Source organism: Myotis myotis, unplaced genomic scaffold, assembly GCF_014108235.1.
Source record: "Myotis myotis isolate mMyoMyo1 unplaced genomic scaffold, mMyoMyo1.p scaffold_m19_p_3, whole genome shotgun sequence".
Taxonomy (NCBI): Eukaryota; Metazoa; Chordata; class Mammalia; order Chiroptera; family Vespertilionidae; genus Myotis; species Myotis myotis.
In genome coordinates this window covers 124468481-124488287 of record NW_023416335.1, presented here as the reverse complement: position 1 = coordinate 124488287, position 19807 = coordinate 124468481, and the positions used below count along the sequence as shown (strand labels likewise).

Genomic DNA, 19807 nt, shown 5'->3' with positions numbered 1-19807 from the left:
CCAATGATCTGCAGTAAAAAAACTTTGTTGTTTTTGATGTGTGCATTTGTTCTTAGACAGAGTAAACCTGAAATTGCTCTTAAATTAGTTTTGAAACATTCCTGGCTTGATGTTTTCACGCATTCACAAAGGCCTTCCTTCCCCCATTCGTCTGAGTCTTTTTTTTTTTTTTAATATATTTCTATTGATCTCAGAGAGGAAGGGAGAGGGAGAGATAGAAACATCAGTGATGAGAGAGAATCATTGATTAACTGCCTTCTGCATGCCCCACACTGGGGATCGAGCCGCAACCCAGGCATGTGCCCTGACTGGGAATCGAACCGTGACCTCCTGGTTCATAGGTCGACGCTCAACCATTGAGCCGGGCAGTTCATCTGATTCTTGCTGCACTGGGAGAATGCTAACTGACAACACGTTAAGTAATGGCCCTGAAGTGTAAAATAATGAATGCCCAGATAGTAGCACAGGGTGGGCGTCTCAGTGTTTTAATGAGGGCTCGGGAAACAGTCTGGAGGGGACGATGAGTGTTACCATAATTAATGCTGCATATTAAAAAGTGACCTCTTCCCCCTGGTCAGTACAGGGACCGCGTAACCTTTCCTGTCACCCGCAACCTCACTCCTGGGACTCTGTGGTTCTGTTAATAAAAAGATAATCACCAGTCTTCCCTCATCTACTGTGGAAGCAAGTTTTTAAATTTATTTTTGAGGATGAAATTAGAAATCACCATTTTTAGAACATTTATGAGTATATATAGTTTACTCTCAGATATATTTATTCAATACATGCTCTAAATGAGAGTTTTAACTTGCTGTTTTCCTTTTCATTATCCCCGAAAAGAATGGATTATGGGGAAAAGATTAAAGGATAATGCAGTGCAGTGGCTGCTAATGTGCCATCGGCGGTATTGGTCGGGCTCACCGAGTTCGTGTCTTGTAGGAGTGCCTTTCAGATTGCAATTACCTAATCGACTTGAAACCCTGTTTATGTTCTCGCAGGCGTTAAACGTCGTCTTTGAAAAGATCCCAGAAAACGACAGTGCAGATGTCTGTCGGAATATTTCAGTCAATGTTCTTGATTGTGATACTATAGGCCAAGCCAAAGAAAAGATTTTCCAAGCATTCCTCAGCAAAAACGGCTCTCCTTATGGACTTCAGCTGAATGAGATTTGTCTTGGTAAGGCGACTCGGGAGCTGTTTTTTCCCAGACCCCTGATGAGCACCCCTGTCCCCTCCTCACTCCCTGCCCCCAGCATGGAAGCCTCCATCTGTGACCCTTATTTGGCCTGTTGCTCCCGGAGGGCACCTCTAGGGGCCCTGAGACTGCGATGCTCTCCAACAGCGTCCTGATTCTTCCTGGAATCGTAATCCCTCAGAGATGCTGGTGTTTTAAATATTAGGGTTGTAAATCAGATGCGTGAGATTGCTACCCTGAGACCGAATGGGTTCCCCCTGCATCAGGAAGTACCACAAGGTGTGAACCCCATGCCCTCCCTCCGTCTGTGCCGCGTTTCCTGTTGGCATTTGATTTGGTTGTTTGGTACTGAGTGTCATTAGCAGGGGCTCAGACTCGGGGTGCTAGCTCCAGCGCGTGGAAAGGCCGTCTTCCTCTCTGCTACTCTCATCCCGCACTAAGTGCCTCCTGCGCCCTCCCCAGCACCAGCAGCATCTGCTGTGCATTCACTGTCGGGCTCTATTGGTACACTGCAAAGGAGAGCATATGCGTGAGGGGGCTAGCAGGGCTCACTTCACTCAAATGTTCATCAACATTGTAAAGTTGAGCTGCACGCAGCCCTTGCGGGAGACTGTCATGGGATTTTATAGCAGATAATGGGATGGGAAAGAAGAGTAAAATCACAGCAGTGACAGACAGCCTAACAAGGTTCATCTCCCCGCCACGTGCAGTTGTAGCCGCGACTAAGCAAGCAATTAAAACCACCCCACCCCACCCTCCCGGTCAGACCTGCTAACAAACAGGCCATTGAGAGAGGCCCGGGGACAGGGTGGGCAAATGTGAATGAAACAGGTAAACATGTAGCCACTGCGTGTCCCGCCTGTAAAAGAAGCAGGGTCTCTAGACTCTAGAGGCACCTCCCCTCTGCTTCTCTCCCGTTGGCCGTCATGGGATGGACTGCTGGGCACTTGAAGACCTATTTAGCTCATTGGTTAGGTGCAGGGTCAAAAGGCAGCTCAGCCAGGAAACGGGACCAGGACCATCAGCTTCCTTGCCCTGAGCCTGCCTCTCACACATGAGTGGCCCTGACTGCAGAGGAGATGACATGGAGCCAGGTGGTGGTGGTCCTCCCACCGCTGCCGGCTCTGTGTCCGCCCGGTGCTCCTGGCTCCTGATGGGAAGGCAGGGAGCGGGACAAGCCAGCTGGAAGCTTCCCGAGTCGTCTGGTGGGAATAGGACTCGGTGCCAGCAGGCAGGCTCTCTGAGGCTGCTGATCTGCCACTGCTCCGGGGCTGGCCTCAGGACACTGAGCAGAGCCTGGGAGACCAGCCATTAGAGTGTATTGGAAGCAGCGAGGCTCAGACCCCAGGCAGACGCTCACACACTCAGATGCTCAAGGGCAGGAAGTATAGACACTGGTGGGCCTGCCTGCCTGCCTGCCTGCCTAGGACAACAGGAAGTGGTGGGGCCTGTCCTAATGGGGAAAGAAAGCCCATCTAGGGGGCAGTGCCACTTAGCTGCCGCCGATGGTGGGCCTGTACGCTCCGTGTTGCCAGAGGGTCCTGTTTTTTAAGAGAGAAAGCAGATTCCAAATTTTTATGTGCAGCATCCCGGTCATTAAATGTTGGTGCTGAATTGACATTAAAATAATAAAGAAAACATGGTGCAGTTTCACAAAAAGAGAAAACACACATCCGTGGGCCACATTCTGACCCCAGGGCACAAGTTGGCAGCTCTGTGACAGCGTTTGAGCCCTGACTTCTGGGACATTAGCCCGGCAGCACCCGCACCCAGGGGCCCACAGAAGGCGGTGCCTGCTGTGAGCGCAGACGCGTGGGTGAGCGTGCAGCACGGCTTTGGGAGTTTCCTGAGGAGCTAGTCCCTCTCAGGTGTCACTCTCTTCATTTGGCTTCGCTTCCAGGCGGAGCCCCAGAGGAACGGCCTCGGGGGAAAGTGGACTTAGAAGTCAAGCCTCAACACAAAACCGAAACAACGAAATTCAGGCTACGGGTCTGGCCGATCCATCTGTAAACGTTCAAAGAAATATTTCCCACTTTATTCAGTTTGTAAATAATATTTGCAAAAGTGACAGGGCAGCACTTAAAATTTCCCAGTCATCTTAAAAGCGCACAAAACTCTCTTTTTGGCTTTTCTCCAGAGCTTCAGGTGGGCACGCGGCAGAAAGAACTCCTGGACATCGACAGCTCCTCCGTGATCCTGGAAGACGGAATCACCAAGCTAAACACCATCGGCCACTACGAGGTAAGGACAAGGCTCGGCCCCCACGTCCCCGCCCTCATCGCCAAGCCCGACTGGATGAGGTCATCTCAGGTACCTTGTAAATTCTTTTTAAAAATCACGGGACTCCCAGCCACTTTCTGGAATAGTTTGGGGCAGTTTTCCTCAGTTGTTCTTTTGGCAGAGCCCGTGGATTACTGCTCTCATGGTCTACGGCTTCCTCCGGGTCCCCCTCTCCTAAGCTTTGACTTTCAGGGAGCCGGTCGCTCTCCAGCCTGCAGTTTAGGTGAGAAATGTCACCTTTATGAGGTTCTCTGGCCTCTCGGCATGTTCCTCAGCAAAGCCCTAGAGGAGTCACTTAGCTTGACAAAGCCTCCCGCGCTCCAGGGTCCGTACAGACCGCGGGGCCTTTGGGGTAGGGTCCTGTGTTCTGAAGAAGCTCTACGTGTCCTGTTTGTGACAGTCAGCGATACCGCCTTTGGGCCCTGACCCAAATGCTGAGTGAGTGTCCATGTGGGTGAGGCGCACAGAACAAGAGAGAGGAGGCAGGGAAGGTTCCTGAACACACTGGGATATTGGGAGTCATTCAGCAGCATTATCCAAATCTTTGTTGAATACCTACTATGTGCTAAGAGCCTGGGGTGCTTACATGAGGAACAGAGCCCAGGTCCCTGACCTCACAGGTCCTGCAGCCCTGGGGAGGGGTGGAGAAGGGGAGAGGACACAAGTAATGAGGCAGCACCTTATGTTGGAGTAGTGCTGAGGCTTGGAGCTGGGAAGGAAGCTATGACTAAGCTGAGACCTGAACTTAACCAGCCCGGTGGGGTGCCAGCACATCTAGCAGGGATGGGAGAACATGCGTGTTCTTCCACAAAACTACTTTAGACTGGCTGAAACTTGAGAGGGGTCGGGGAGGTAATAATAGCCAACCTTTACGGAGCCCCTCCTCTGCGCCGCAGGCTCACCTTAGCATTTCTCCTTATTTCGCTCATTCAATCTTATAGCAGTTCCATGAGTTGGTATTGTTATTAACCCACTTTACAGAAAGGTACAGTGAGGCTCAAAGACTTAGCAGTGGTTACAGTGGCAGAGTCAAGACTTTGACCCCGGGAGTTGGGCTCTCGGGTCTGAGGCTTAACCAGTTCACACAGCGGCCTCTCCAGGAGGTGAGGAGAGGTGGGCAGAGGTGAGAAGGGAGGTGCACGTCACGCAGGCCCAGCCAGCTTCTTCAGGGGCTGAATCTTACCCCAAGAGCAGTGGGGAGCCCCCAGAGAAGCTTAAGCAGGGAGAGTTGTGTTTCAGAAAAGGACTGGCTGTGCATGGAGCGTGGATGTAAGGGATGCAAACCTGGATTTCAGGTGAGGGATGATGCTGACCGGAAAGGACAGTGGCGCTGGGGATGGACACAGTGGGTGGATTCAGAGACGGCAGGAGGTGGACACAGCCATGCGGGTGGGAGAGAGACACAAGGGACGGACGGTCAGGATGGCCCTCGGGGATGGCAGGGCAGAGGCATGGATGTGGGGGCTCTTTCAGAGATGAAGAAGCCAGAGGAGCAGCTCCCAGTCCGCCTGGGGGGCCGGGGGTGCCTCCTTCCTTCCTGGCTGACAAGACGTGTCTGCCAGGAGGCCCTCCGCCCCGCCCGCTCCCTCAGGAGGAGCCGAGAGTGTTCGTTCCTCAAGCTCGGCTTCTGGACGACAGCCGGGAGCACGACCACCTCGTCCGGGGCCGTGCTGAGTGGGTCTCACGCCCAGTTCGGAGCAGCTGCTGTGGGCGGCGGCGGCGGGTGCTGCCCCTGAGTCTCTGCGGGGGCACCCAGAGAGAGAGCTGCGGATTAGCCGCTGGCTCCTGTGCTGCCCTCCAGCAGCTCGGACCTTCCAACCTCCGAATCCACTTGTCCAGAGCTGGTCGTGGCCTTGGAGATTATAGAAACCCCAGAGAACTTTCTGGAAGTACATGTCCCATTGGTGGGCCACGCTGGAGCAGCACTGCCCCAGAGGGAGTCCGGGGGGAGAAGGACGCTGGCGCGGGTGGAAGAGCTTGGGGAGGAGCTCATTCAGGCTTCTATGACGTTCAGGTGGCAGACCCCCAGCCATCTCCTCCTCCGCTCCTGTCTGGGTGGCCAGCCTGTCTCAGTGAGTTTGGGAGGAGCACAGCCCTCTCTCGCTGCTTTTGACTAATGTGCTTGCCTTGCTCAGCGGTGCGAGGAGAGGGGCACCCTGGCCAGGCTTCTTGGTGTCCCCTGGCAAGCTGGAGGCAGGGGGTGGGCCCCAGGGGAAGGTGTATGGCCACTTACCACCATTGAGGGAAGACAGGACTCGCCACTGGGCCCGGAAAAGAAGGATCCACCACAGCTGTCTGCAAGGCACGGGGAAGGCTGTCGGGAGAGAGAGAACATCAGTCTTTGCTGGAGACATCGGCCGTGCTAGACACCTATCTGCTTAGGGATGATAATGAAATTAATCTGGCCTGTAGTCACTTCCCGTCTAAATGATTTATTGGCCTCATACCCCAGCGTCACCACACGGTGGTAATAAATGACACGGTGAGGACACGGGGCTTAAAGGATTCTCCTTGTTTAAAACGCTAAGCCATAAGGCAAGAAACACCGTGCTTGAAGGAGCGGAGGCCATCAGCGGGAGCTCTATGCATCGTCCATCTCAAATGCCCTGTTTCCCAAAGACCGCTCAGAAAACAGCACCCGCCGCCACCCTTGGCACCGGAGCCTGTCCTTGCTTTAGCAGCACCCCGCAGGCCCAGAATTTGGAGCAATTTGCCAGGGCTGGCTGACGCCCTCTCGTTAAAGAAGAATTTCTCCTGAGCGAGCACTCGAATTTCCCTCCAAAGGGACAAGATGCTAATTATCACTCTTATTCATTTACTTAAGTGGCCTAGTTTGAGTCTCACTGTAAGTGCTTGAAAGCAAAAAACTGTATGTTCTTGAAAAATGGTGTCTAACCCAGAGTTTTAGAGATTCAGAGTCACCTCCCTCCAGTGAGCCCAAATTAGGCTTTAAAGTCCGTCGGTGAGGCCAGCGCCTCCTCCTGCCTGAGCACAGTCCCAGGCGGGGCCTGCGCTGCTGCGCCGTCTGGCTCTGTCCCGGGGCAGACAGGGTGCAGCTGGTCTCCTCTGAAGGACCTGCTGTCTGTATGTTTGAAGAACAGGTTTCTACAGGGCACCTGAGGGCACAGCCAAAATAGAGCCTCTCCTGGGCCGGGTGCCGGCAGCCTCCAGCGCCCTGTCACCTAGGGGGTGGCAGCCCGGCCGCCCTGGGCATCCGCACAATTGCTTTCCACAGCGATAACAGCGGCAGCTGTGCCCCCACCGTTCACGTGCAGGAGCCCGATCCATGTTCACAACCACCGTCTGATGCAGGCGCTTTTATTACCCTCGGTTTCCATCAGATGAACACAGCGGAGGGCGATGCTGCTCCTGTCTCCTTCTGTCCTGTGCAGACGGTGTGGGAAAGCCGACATCCTTACAAACACATTGAGCCGGAGGCATCCTTCTCCCTGTAATTAAGTCCTCCGCTGCTTCTGTTCCGGCCGTGGCGGTGTGTGGGGTGCGTGTTTCCTACGGAGGGACCACACCGTGTTTGGGAGCACGTGGAAGTGTGGGGGCTGGAGACGGCTCTCCCTCCAGGCCTTCTTCCCTTCCCCTGCACTCCCCCCGGCCCCCCGCCCCGGGGTCCTTTTGCTGGACCAGTCATCGTGCCCACACCCTGCTGTGAAGTGGCATCGAGTGTGGAGGACAGAGTTATGTCCGGCAGGAAACCTTGTCTGCAGTTCGCACCCCTCATTCTGAGCTGTGAGGTTTTGAGGGGCAGAAAAGATGTTTAACCACCATGTCCTTGAAGAGTGTTCCTCACAACAAGTGAAGTGGTCACCGCTAATGCCAAAGCTGTCACGCAAATGACATTTAAAGCTCATAGGACTGCCCCACGGGTCTGCTGAGTCCTTGCGGTGAGGTGTGCCCTCTGGGCACTGAAGTGAAGGGTTGGACTATCTCTAACGGCTTCTTACAGTGTGCATGACTTTCGATGTTTATTTAAGGAATGTGTGCAGCGCTGCTTGTACACTGAGCACTGTTCTAGGCAGATACTCTCCTCAATCCCATGCTGAGGCACAGAGAGGCTCAGACACCTGGCTGCAGTCACACAGCTCTTCTCACGTTTGCCCCAAGGCTGGAAGTGGTCTTCTCGGGCCAGAGGGGTCCCCTTGCTCAGAACCAGGCTTTCAGCCAAGCTTCCGCGCTGAGGCCGCCTGGCTGGAGAGCCGGGCCCGTTCAGGAGAGGCCCGGGTAGTTACCTTTCCTGATGTCAGTTCGTAAGGTAACCTCTCCAAACCTTCGATGAATCTCACGTCTGTGGGTTTATCGGAATGCTTCCTCATTTCTAATCCCACTTTAACATTGTTCCTTGAAGACACCATAGTTGCCTTCATCAGAAGGGAGGCCTCCTTCAGGCCCCCAGAGCTGACCAGGCCAGCCCCAAGGGCACGGAGCGCTCAGGGCCCCAGTCTCGGCACTGCCGGAGGCCACGCTGCCTCCCGGGGCCCAGCTCGGGGGCGCAGCTCGGGGCCCAGCTCGGGGCCCAGCTCGTGTTCTCTCCAACAGTCCTCAGGGGGGTGGCCCCCTGGCCCGGGCGAATCCCCGGCACACAGAGGGAGCGTGTCCACGTGTTGAGAACCCTTTGGAGCCTGTCCAGGCTGCCAGACACTGTGTGTGTGGTTTGATGAGTCTGTTGAGAATGTTCTGATGAGCCCGCCACCCGCCACGAAGGACTGAGCAAGGTCACCCCTCTGGCCCTGAAAGAAAAAGATTCCTTTTTCATCTGCCTCCGGCCTTGGGGTGTCAGTGAGAAGAGCTAAGAAGGAAACGGGCGAGTGGTATTGACGCGTGGCTGCTGGGACGCTAGTGGAAGAGAATTATTTTCACATGACACGGTTTTAGGAAGGAGAGCTACCAGCAAGGGCTTCCACTTGGTGATTTATATTGATTATTGTGCTTTCAGGCTTGTTCTTTAAGGAAAATATTATAATATTTCAGACAACATTCAGAATTAAATATGAATATTTTTTCATAATTTTCCATAAAAATTTTTAGGCGGAAATTCCAGCTTTCCTCTTAGGCTAAACCATATGAAATGGTCAATACTGGACCATATTTACCTATAAAAATGTCAGTTTCATAAGGTTACATAAAGTCCAAGCTTATATTTCTAGAAAATCCATTTTATGGAATTATCTTCAACTTATGCCATAAAGGTAGTACTTTAGCGAAAGAAATCTCACCTTCACTTGCAGATGGTTTGGAGGATACGTTAGTTTTCTGTTTATTTCAAGAGTCACCTTAAATTGTTGACGTGGGTCCCTTCTCCCAGTGCTGGGGGTGGAAACACTCACCCATCTCCGCAGCATCGGACAGGCAGCCCTCGTGGACGGGCGGGCGCGAGGCCATGTGGTCACATGGAACCCGGGGCACCGCAGGACTGGGAGGGACTTAGTGTGAAGTTGCCGTGTGGACCAGTTCTGCTCTGAGCTGGAGGATTATTCCTCCTCAGACCCATCCAGCGGCGTTAATCTTCCTTTGATTCAATTTGGTTTTCACTCCTGAAGTAGGAGCCCAGAGGGTGCTCCTGCCTCACAGGACGCGGGAGGATTAATGAGTCACTTTTAGGAAAGCCTTCGGAGCCCCTCAGATGGAACGAACAGCACAGACTTTTAACACTTTGGGTTCTGTGGCGCTTTTCAAAACGGCCTTTCTGTCCTCGACTAGGTAGCAGCAGACTTGCTCAAAATGACCCTCCTTCCAACACCTTTCCGCTGGTGTTAAGTGTCACATGGGGGAGTGCCCCGCCCCGCCCAGAACAGCTGTGAAAGTTGGCAGCACACTCACTCACACACGTCCCTGCTCAAAACACACAAGCCGTCCACTCATAAAGTGCTTTCACCCTTGCTCTCGGGAGGTACTTTCTGAGCAGTCTCCTGGGCACGGCACGCTGCTTCCGCGCTCTCGCTGCCGGCACGGGGCAGCAGTGGGCCGTGCCAGCGCCTGAGAAACCGGGTGAACTTCGGGCAGCGCTCCCTATCGCCGGCCATCATGGCCTTCGTGATGATGGAGCGAGGGTGCTCGCTTCTGGCAAAGCGAAGCGTCTGACAGTAACAGTATTGGCTCAACCCTCCGCGGGATCCACTTGGGATTCATTCTTTGACAGTTACCCAGAATGAATCACCAGCTTCCTTTTATTAAAAGGTATGTATTGGCTCTGAAACAGAGCACATCCGGGTCTTCATGCGGAGGAGCTTGTAACTATTTTCGAACCGTCTCCAAACTCAGTGCCGGAGGATCGCTAAGGGGTGCCTGCACACAGTTCACTTTAATTGCATCAAATGCGGAGGATAATTGAAAAATCGGCCAGAAAACAATGAAGGGCTCAAGGGGAAAGAAGACGTTTGGTAATAACAGCAGAGTCAAAGTTAAGCATCCAGAATCCTCATTCAGACACGTCACAGAGGCCTGAGGCCCAGCAGCCCCTGCCCAGAACCCTCCCCACAAGCTGTCGGGAGCACCAGCCATTGGGGCCGCTGGCCTAGCGTTAGCGGCTGGCGGGACACGGCTGGACAGCTGTCCTCTGGGGCCTCTCCAGGGCTGGCTCCCCTGGTGTTCCTGCCTCTGTGGGTGCAACCTGAAGATTAGGCCTTCATCCCCTGTGCTTGCTAAGCAGGGTTGCACATGCTGATAACCAACATGTAGCAGGCTGGATGAGAAATCCTAAGTTTCTACTTTTTTCCAAACTGGGGAAGGCCAGGTCCAAATTAGTATTAGAATCAAAGCAGCCTTGGAGCTTCAGGGCAGGGGGGACGCACTGAGCTAAGGATGCTCAGAAAGGACAGGGTTGATTCCCCTCCACAGTCCCCAGCTGAAGGTGAGGATTGCTGTGACCCCATCTGCCTCTTCTGTTTTGTGGAGCAGCCCCTCCGCCCCTCTGAGCAGTTTGCTCCTCCCAAGGATGGAGGCCGCCTCTGCCTCTGAGCATCCAGGTCCCGGGGCCGGGCGGGAGGGGTACACTAGAAGCCATCAGGTGAGAGAGCTCCTCTTTATCTCCCAAACAGGCTGCACACAGCACTGCAATTGCGTGTGAATGGAGTAAAACCATTTGCTTGTCAAACGTGTACCTTTTAAATCTGCAGCAATTTTTTTTAACAGCTCTACTGAGATAACATTTATATACCATAAGGCTCACCTTTTTAAGGCGTACAATTCAATGAGTTTTGGTACATTTACAGAGTTGTATAATCATTGCCACAATCTAATTTTAGAACATTTTCATCACCCCGAAAAGAAACCTTGAACTTGTTAGCAGGCACTCCTCATTCCTCCAACCCCTGCGTTAGGCAATTAGTAATCTACTTTCTGTCTATAGAAATTTGCCTATTCTGGATGCTTTGTATAAATGGGATCGCACCCCCATGGTCTTCTGTGACTGTCTCCTTCCACTTAGCATAATGTTTTTGAGATTCATTCATGTTGTAGCATGTGTCAGTACCCCTTTTCTTTTATTGTACGGCAATTTTTTTTATAGTATATTCACACAATGGAATAATACACAGTGATTTTTAAAAAGGACAAACTGCTGGTAGCTGCAACAACTTGGGTAAACATCACAGACCTTAATATTGACCCTCAGAAGCTAGACACACAAATATATACTGAATGACTCCATTTATATGAAGTTCAAGAACAGATACAACTAATCAATAATGATGGAAGTCAGAAAAGGAAGGGATCTTTATTGCCTGGGAAGGGAAGTGGAGGTACTTCTCAGGGCCTTGAAATATAATTTTATATCTTGATGTGAGTACTGGTTACACAGGTATATACTTGAGTGAACATTCAATGGGCTGTATACTTTTATAGTAGTGAATGTTAGGTACTTTTCTGTAAGTAAGAGTTAAATTAAAAAATTTTTGTTTAAAAGTGCATGCAATTTTTATGGTTTTACAAGCTTCCTTTTAAAATAGGAGACACTTGCCCTAGCTGGTGCTCAGTGGTTAGAGCATTGGCCCCCAGACTCAAGGGTTGAGGGTTCCATTCCTGTCAAGGGCACATACCTTAGTTGCAGTCTGGATCCCTGCGCCTTGGTCAGAGAGCTTGCGGGAGGCAACCAGTCAGTGTGTCTCTCTCACATCCATGTTTCTCTCACTGTCTCTCCCCTTCCCTTTCACTCTCTCTCAAAATCAATGGGAAAATATTCTCAGGTGAAGATTATCCAAAAGTATATAAAATGTGTGTGTGTGTATATACATATATACATATACATATATATAAAACTAGAGGCCCAATGCACAAAATTTGTGCAAGGGGCTTGGCCCTTGCAGCCCCGGCTGCCTTGTGGTCCTACAGCCCTGCCCCCCTGACCATTGGTCGTTCCAGAAGGTCATTCTGGAAGGTCGTTCTGCCATCCAGTCTAATTAGCATATTAGCTCTTTATTATATAGGATGTGTGTGTGTGTGTATATATATGTATGTACATGTATATACATATATATATATAATGTGTGTGTGTATGTACAGTAGGTCCTCAGGTTACATCAGAGATCCGTTCCTACGGTGTAACGCAATTTTCGCCCTAAGTCGGAACCCACCTACATAAGCACCTATGTCACTTACATGGAGCACATACACAGCAATAATGAAGTGAAACAGTAAAAAAATTTAAAAGAAAGATAACAATTCCTGACCTTTACTTGTGGTAAATAAATAATAAAAAACATAAAGCACATATGTACATATGTCAAAATGATGGAACTTTTTTTTATATAAATAAATGGGAGATGGTGACATAACCACAAAATGACGTACATCGAGTCCGATGTAACCCAAGGACTGTATGTATGTATATATATAGTGTGTTTATGTGTGTGTGTGTGTGTGTATGATGACACCTGCATAAAAGAGAACAAATCATAAGTGCACTGCTAATGAGTTATCACTAGCTCCTCCCATAACTACCATTCAAGTCAGGAAATTGGACATTACTATCCCTCAGAAGCCCTGGCCCTCCCAATCACTACCCCGCTCTCTTCTCTGAACTTGTGACATCATAGTTCTGTTTTATTCAGCTCTATGTGAATGAAATCACACTATGTATTCTTTGTGTTGGGCTTCTCTTGCTCAAGATCACTGTGAGGTCATCCCTGCGGCATGTGGCAGTGATTTGCTCACTTTCTTTAATATTTTTAATTTTTAGAATGTATTTATTGATTTGAGAGAGAAAGAAACATTGATTTATTGGTCCACTTACTTACGGTATGCATTCATTGGTTCATTCTTGTGTGCATCCTGACTGCGTTCTGACCAACTCAGCCACCCAGCCAGGGCTAATTTGCTTATTTTCATTGTTTTATAATATTCTGTTGTACCCCAAAGTATTTATTCATTTTGTTGATGATATTTGGGTTGTTTCCAGTATGCAGCAATTATCAATAGTTTACTATCAGGATAGGTACTGATTTCTGCTGGGTGTATACCTAGGTGGGAAATTGCTCTATCAAGGGGTAGACACGCTTTATATGCCAGTTTGTGAAAACCTGGCTCAGCATTCATTAATACAGTAGGAACCTAACTTCTTCCCTCTCCCAGGCCAGCCGCCTCCCGTGGGTCCTGCGGCACCTGGGCTCCCCCTTCCGACACTGGCCTCCCTGCCTCTCGCTGCCTTGTCTGTCTCCTTTCCAGGACTGGGAGCTCCTTGAGGACAGTGTCTTGCTCATCATTTAGCTCCATCTTCCGGCACAGGGCCCAGAACATAGGAATTCTTCATAAGTATTTGATTTACTAAGTGAGACTATAAAATCCAGCCAGCCCTCTAATTGCTGGGTGAAGTTAAGAAATACATTAAATTTTGAAAACTCATATATTTTTTTTATCTCTGCTTTCAGATATCAAATGGATCCACTATAAAAGTCTTTAAGAAGATAGCAAATTTTACTTCAGGTAACCAACATAATGTCAATCTGTTGTTCTCACTCGGCCGTAGAGTATCAGACGTGTGGCCCAGAGGGGAAGCTGAGCTCTTGCCACTTAATTCCCTGGAAGCCAAGAACGGCCCTTTCTGTTTCTCGCCCTAAGAACGTGAGCCCTGCAAGGAGGACAGGACCCTGTAAACAGTGGTTAGCAGGACGCCCAGCCCTCACCTGGGCAGAGGCAGCCTTTGAAGTGTCCTGCCAGCTCCTCAGCAGGATGGCTGACGATAGCATTTGCAAAATTCCCAGAAAGTGGAGAAGAGGCAAACTAAAGGGGCAGCTTTTATGCAAGAGCCACTAGGCCACTCTCTAAACCAGCGGTTTTCAACCTGTGGGTTGCGACCCCTTTGGGGGTCGAACGACCCTTTCACAGGGGTCGCCTAGGACCATCAGAAAACACATATATAATTACATATTGTTATTGTGATTAATCACTATTCTTTAATTATGTTCAGTTTGTAACAATGAAAATACATCCTGCATATCAGATATTTACATCACGATTCATAACAGTAGCAACATTACAGTTATGAAGTAGCAACGAAAATAATTTTATGGTTGGGGGTACCACAACATGAGGAGCTGTATTAAAGGGTCGCGGCATGAGGAAGGTTGAGAACCACTGCTCTAAACTCTTTTCTGCCACCTGCTAGCCTCGGGCAGAGAACACTGATGGTGCCTTGAGAAAGCCGCAGGGTCCAGTTCCAGCCGGTCGGTCAGTCAGTCCTCAGCCCTCAGGTGCTGGGCTGGCCTGCGGGCTGCTCTCACAGGTGGAGGGCCAGGAGCCTGCTGGGTGTAGCACTGGCCAGTTCACACAGGAAACGCGGGGCTCCCAGGGAAATGGACAGGACAGTTTGGTAGCCGTAGGACACCGTCCAGCATTCCCTCAGGCTGAGCGAGAGGAGCCTCTTGCACAGGTGGCCTCATTCTGGCTGGCGGGGGCATCAGTGTGCTTGTGCTGCAGAGTGAAGGGTTGTGTCTCACACTCCAGATTGTGCCTTTTGCAGAGCTTATTTGGGGATCTGCTTCCTTCCTCCTACCCAGTCCAGCTGAGAGCCATTATTTTAATCCCTCCGAACCCCTGCCCCTCTGCCCTTTCATCACCCCTCTGTCAACCCAGCCCTGAGGACCCAGCACCTACTTCCAGAGCCTGCAGCAGCTCAGCCAAGAGGCAACAGCAACACAGCCAGTCCCTCTAATCTTCGAAACAAAAAGCCAACCCTTCTTTCCCTCCATTTACCACCCCTTAAAGCCTCATTTCTTACAAGATTGCCCTCTCCCGCTTGCTCTGTGAGCTCCACTAACTGCCCTTCTTTCAGATCCCAGAAGGGGTCAAGTTCCTTCTCACCTTACAACCTTTGCACCTGTCCCTCTTCTTCCATTTGCCTGACTAACTCTATCCGTACATTTAGGTTCAGCTCCATATCGGTTCCCTTCCTCAGGGAAACCTCCCAGACTAGGTCAGGCCCTTGTTATATACTTTCTTGGCATATAATTCTTCTTCACAATCCTTATCACAATTGTAATTAAATAATTGTGTAATTAGTGCATGAAATTCTCTCCTTGGCTAGGATGTAAATTCCATTAGGGTGGGAACTCGATCTGTCTTATTCACTGCCAGGTGCCTTGTAGCCCCTGGGTGTAGTTGAGAATGATCAGCAAGTGATCTTGGCCAGTTTCCACTCTTCCAGGGGACAGGGAACCTGCTCCCGCTCCAGTCCCAGGCCCAATCTGTTCTGAAGGTCCTAAGACACAGCCAGGGGGAAATGCAGCTATGACGAGCTCAAGTACACTCTGCATAGCGCAAACGGGCATTTTATGAGAAGGCCAGTGAGCTCGAGGTTCTGGTGTTAACGGGCTGTTTTCTCTCCCTCGGCGTTCAGATGTGGAATACTCGGATGACCACTGCCATTTGGTGAGTTTCACCTCTGTGCTCCCTGCTGAATCCAATGCTTTCACAGCAAGACTGGTCTCTTTGGGTGATGCTTCTGCTCTGTCTCCCTTTAGATTTTACCAGATTCGGAAGCATTCCAAGACGTGCAAGGAAAGAGACATCGAGGGAAGCACAAGTTCAAAGTAAAAGAAATGTATCTGACAAAGCTGCTGTCGACCAAGGTACATGCACTGCCAGGGAGCACATTTTCCTGCCACCTGGGGGTGTATAATATGTTTGATTTAATTTCCACTGAAGTGTGAAAAAGTTACAAATCTCTGGTGCCTTCTAGCAACGCAAAATGCAAGTTTAAATTGTAAACACTTCCTACCCCCTTCTTCTTTTTTATAAACTGCAAAGATAACAGCATTTTACAAATTTCTCCTGTAACATCTTCAATCAGGGATTTAATATTGTTCCCAGTCCCTTTAGCCACAGTTCACTATTGTTTTTTAGGTTGACAGCATAATTACTCCTTTTTGTTTGTTATTAGGGATGAGCAATAAAACTCCCTCTTTGAATTGCAAATAAAATGAACGGGTGGGAGAGTCAGTGAATACAGACCCAGTAAATCTTACCAATTATTTTTCCTTTTAAAATTAAGAATTCTGTTCACATATAAAAGTGTTACTTGTAAACATAAGTAGAATACCAAATTTGGAGCAAATTTTCCTTTTCTGGCTTTTAGTGGGATTAACAGAAGTCTGGGGTGATCCCTTTTTTTCTGAAATGACTGGCAGCATATATGCAGTTACCCACACCTGGCCCTGTCTCCTGCTGGGGCTGAGGGGGCTTCTTTAATGGGTAGAGAACAGCCAGCGCCTCTTTATTTCATCTGCCCCACAGAGCTCTGCCTATTGGTTTGTTTTTTTTTTTAAATATATATTTTATTGACTTTTTACAGAGCGGAATAGAGAGTTAGAAACATTGATGAGAGAGAAACATCCATCAGCTGCCTCCTGCACACTCCCCACTGGGGATGTGCCCGCAACCAAGGTACATGCCCTTGACCGGAATCAAACCTGGGACCCTTCAGTCCGCAGGCTGACGCTCTGTCCACTGAGCCAAACCGGTTAGAGCTGCCTATTGGGTTTTTATAAAACACTCAGATGCTTCGGAAAGCACACAATGAAGCTCCATGATAGAAATATATGCAACAGGAAAGATTCTGGGAACAAAGCAACTTGAGTGTTTCCAGGCTGAGCGTAACTAATAAAAGCCAGACATCCGTGGCTTCTTGGTTTATGTCCACAGCCCTACAACGGGCATTTCTACTGCTAGATGTTTCCAGTATCCTTCCTCCCGACTAAACAATACTGTTATCAGCAAGAGGCTTCCAAACCAAATCTAAACCGGCGCGGACTGTGCGTGCTGGCCTCGTCGGCTTCTCTTCAGCCTGTTTGCACATCAGTTTCTCTGAGCTTGGACTTCATTTTCCACCATGTTTGCAGAACCACTACCCTGTTTGTTTTACCTCCTAAGCCGATGTTCTGTATCTTTTAGGTGGCAATCCACTCTGTGCTTGAAAAACTTTTTAGAAGCATTTGGAGTTTACCTAACAGCAGAGCCCCGTTTGCTATAAAGTACTTTTTTGACTTTTTGGACGCCCAGGCTGAAAACAAGAAAATCACTGATCCTGATGTCGTACATATTTGGAAAACAAACAGGTGGGAACAGATATTAGTTGACTGCTGACTGTGCAAGCTCCCGGGGCAGGATCTGACTGAGAGGAGGGCGTGGTAGCCCAGAGGACCCGGTAGCCTGCAGCAGAGCCTTGGCTTGGTAGGCTGTCACGGCCAAGCAGTTTCTTGCTGTGACTATTTTAAACAATAAACAAAAACATTCCTATATAGAGCCTCCTATTCTTCAGGATAAAATAAACAAACTCTATTATCTTTAATGCATGAAAAGAGCCTTTGTTTGGAATGTTAAAACAAGTTTAGCTTGACCGGCAAAAGATGAAAAAATATTTTGTGGTTTTATCATACAGTTTTCCATTAGAGAACTCTTATTTATCCCTCAGAGAATTCATCATTTTGCAATTTCCAAGCTGTCTGTCTATACTCCAATTATATAGAGAAATTTCTGCTTTTATTTAATCAAATGCAGTACTCAGATACCATGAGAATTAGCCAAAGGATTGTGTTTTATTTTGTTTTTTTAACATTTTACCTTAAGCTAAGGCAAGGCATCCAGATTTATTCTACATTTCTCCTCGGTAGAGAAATATAGCTCATCACTTCTATTTGAAATACTCTGCACATGGTTACAATGTGACCCAGCTCCTCCGGGCAAGTTCAAGGTATTAAGGTTCACCAGGCCATTTAAAATGAGTACTAAAAACTGAAGTTCCAGAATTCAGATCTTTTCCGATTTAATCTGGGTCTATCCCAACCCTACTCTGGCTCCTTCCCTTCCTGTGTTCCAGCCTTATTCCCAGGCCCTGCTACTCCCACACGAGGCCTGGGTGCTGCTGGCTAGCATTTCCCTGGGAAGATTGTGGCATTGAGCAGGGGTGGTCTTGTTGTATCGTAAATCAGCGAGCTAGATACAAGGCACCTTAACAAGCCAATTAGTTAGGAGTCTTTATTACATGTGGGCTCAGAGCAGAATATCTCTGTCAAATTCTGAGCAAACAAAGGAAGCATTCTCTTTTTATATCTTTTCAGGTCTTTGTGTATGTTACTTTTGCAGATAACTTGTAACCTTGAGTACATATCATATCTAACAAAACACCTGGCATGAGAAAATTATCAGTATCAGCGTGTCAGCCCCTTACATTAGATGGCTAGCTTGCAAGGTCAGACAGTTAAGTTTATCTTTTCTATTCTTTATGCTAAAAAACAAAGTTATTTTACAGAATAAGAGACCGTCTAAAAATGACAGAGTTGACTTACAGAACAAGGGACTATCTAAAAATAGCAGAGAATTTCAAACAGCAGTTTCAAACAGCAGTTTTATAAAATAGAGATTACTGTGCTTCAGTCTCAGGACAGTAAAGCTATCAAGAGGCCCAGTAGCCATATCCCAGAGGTAACTAGCTAGGCCAGAGCTGCGAAGTAGACAATGAAAGAAGTTTGAATGTTCCCCAAGTTCATATTATTTGAGTGCCTTCTATGCACCAACAACTGTTAGGTGCTGGAGATATAGAAATGAAGTAAACAGACAGAAGTCCATGTTCTCACAGAGCTTGCATGCTAATAGGTAGAGACAGACAATAAATCAAATAGATAAGCTGCAGTATATTAGAAGGTGATTGGTGCAGCAAAGTGGGAAAGAGGACAGAGAGTGACAGGAGGGTGAGGGGGAGGGGAGGTCAGGAGTCCCACAGAGATGATGACATGTGAGCCAGGCCTTTAAAGAAGCGAGGGCATAAACCATGAGACTCTCTGGGACAAAACAGTTTCAGGAAGACAGACAACAAAAGGCAAAGTCCTCAGGCACAGGCTGGCCTGGTGCGCATGAAGAGCAGTGAGGAGGCCAGTGGGTGAGAATGAGTGAGATGGGCAGGAGGTGAGGGTCCAGGCTTTTATCTGGAGGAGGATGGAGAGGGCCATGAGCTGATTAAGAGAGAGAATTAGCGTCAGGAGCCAGGAGGTGATAAGGGGGTGAGAGGAGATGGGGCTTAGGCCAGGGTGTAGCACTGTGGGTAGGAGAAGGTCAGTTCTGGAGATCCGCTGAGATGTTCTCCTTGGCCCTCCCATCTGACATACATACCTAGGGCTGTCTGGAGAAAATGTGTCTTGTCAATATCACCCCAGACTCTTCTGCCAGCCCTCCCTCAGGAGCTCTGTCAGTTTAGCCCTTGCTTGTTCTCAGCGAAGTAGACTTGCATCCTTCAATAACAGGGACAAACCCGCCCCTCTACAAACTAGGGAACAGAGTAACCCTGTCATAGGGATGGCAGTTTTTGAAAAGAAATCTCTCTCGGAACAGCCTTCCTCTTCGCTTTTGGGTCAACATCCTGAAGAACCCCCAGTTCGTCTTTGACATTAAGAAGACGCCGCACATAGATGGCTGTCTGTCAGTGATCGCCCAGGCATTCATGGACGCGTTTTCTCTCACGGAGCAGCAACTCGGGAAGGTGAGGCCCAGCATGCCTTGTATGTACTCCCATGAGTCTGAAGCACTCTTTCTTGAAAATATTCAAATAATAAAGAATTGGTCTAAATTACACCAGCTAAAAAGAAATAGTCAACAATGTCACTGAAAATTTCTTTAAAATCTCTCATTTATTTCCATCTTAATCTAGTTTTTCTAAGTGAAAATCAAAATAGTTTATTATCCCAACCCTATTGCAGAACTCTTTACGACAAAGTATAAAACATTCTGCAGACACTAATAAGCTATAAATCCAAAGTATGAAACTACTGAAATTGGCCCATATTAATTCCATCTGAATGTACCTAAAAAGAGTCTACTTGAATATAACAAATTGTGT

The 19807-nt window shown here is 48.8% G+C and overlaps 1 protein-coding gene across 3 annotated transcripts in view; it reads left to right on the top strand.

Moving 5' to 3' along the window:
- The window catches only part of PLXNC1 (plexin C1), a 170477-nt gene that overhangs the window by 145758 nt on the left and 4912 nt on the right, over positions 1–19807 (top strand). For all 3 annotated transcript variants that reach the window (XM_036301580.1, XM_036301578.1, XM_036301577.1), the window contains 7 exons: positions 999–1176; positions 3332–3435; positions 13350–13404; positions 15317–15348; positions 15441–15548; positions 16870–17033; positions 19303–19450. In XM_036301580.1, the coding sequence (XP_036157473.1) occupies positions 999–1176; positions 3332–3435; positions 13350–13404; positions 15317–15348; positions 15441–15548; positions 16870–17033; positions 19303–19450 (789 nt within the window). The remainder of the gene's footprint in view (positions 1–998; positions 1177–3331; positions 3436–13349; positions 13405–15316; positions 15349–15440; positions 15549–16869; positions 17034–19302; positions 19451–19807) is intronic.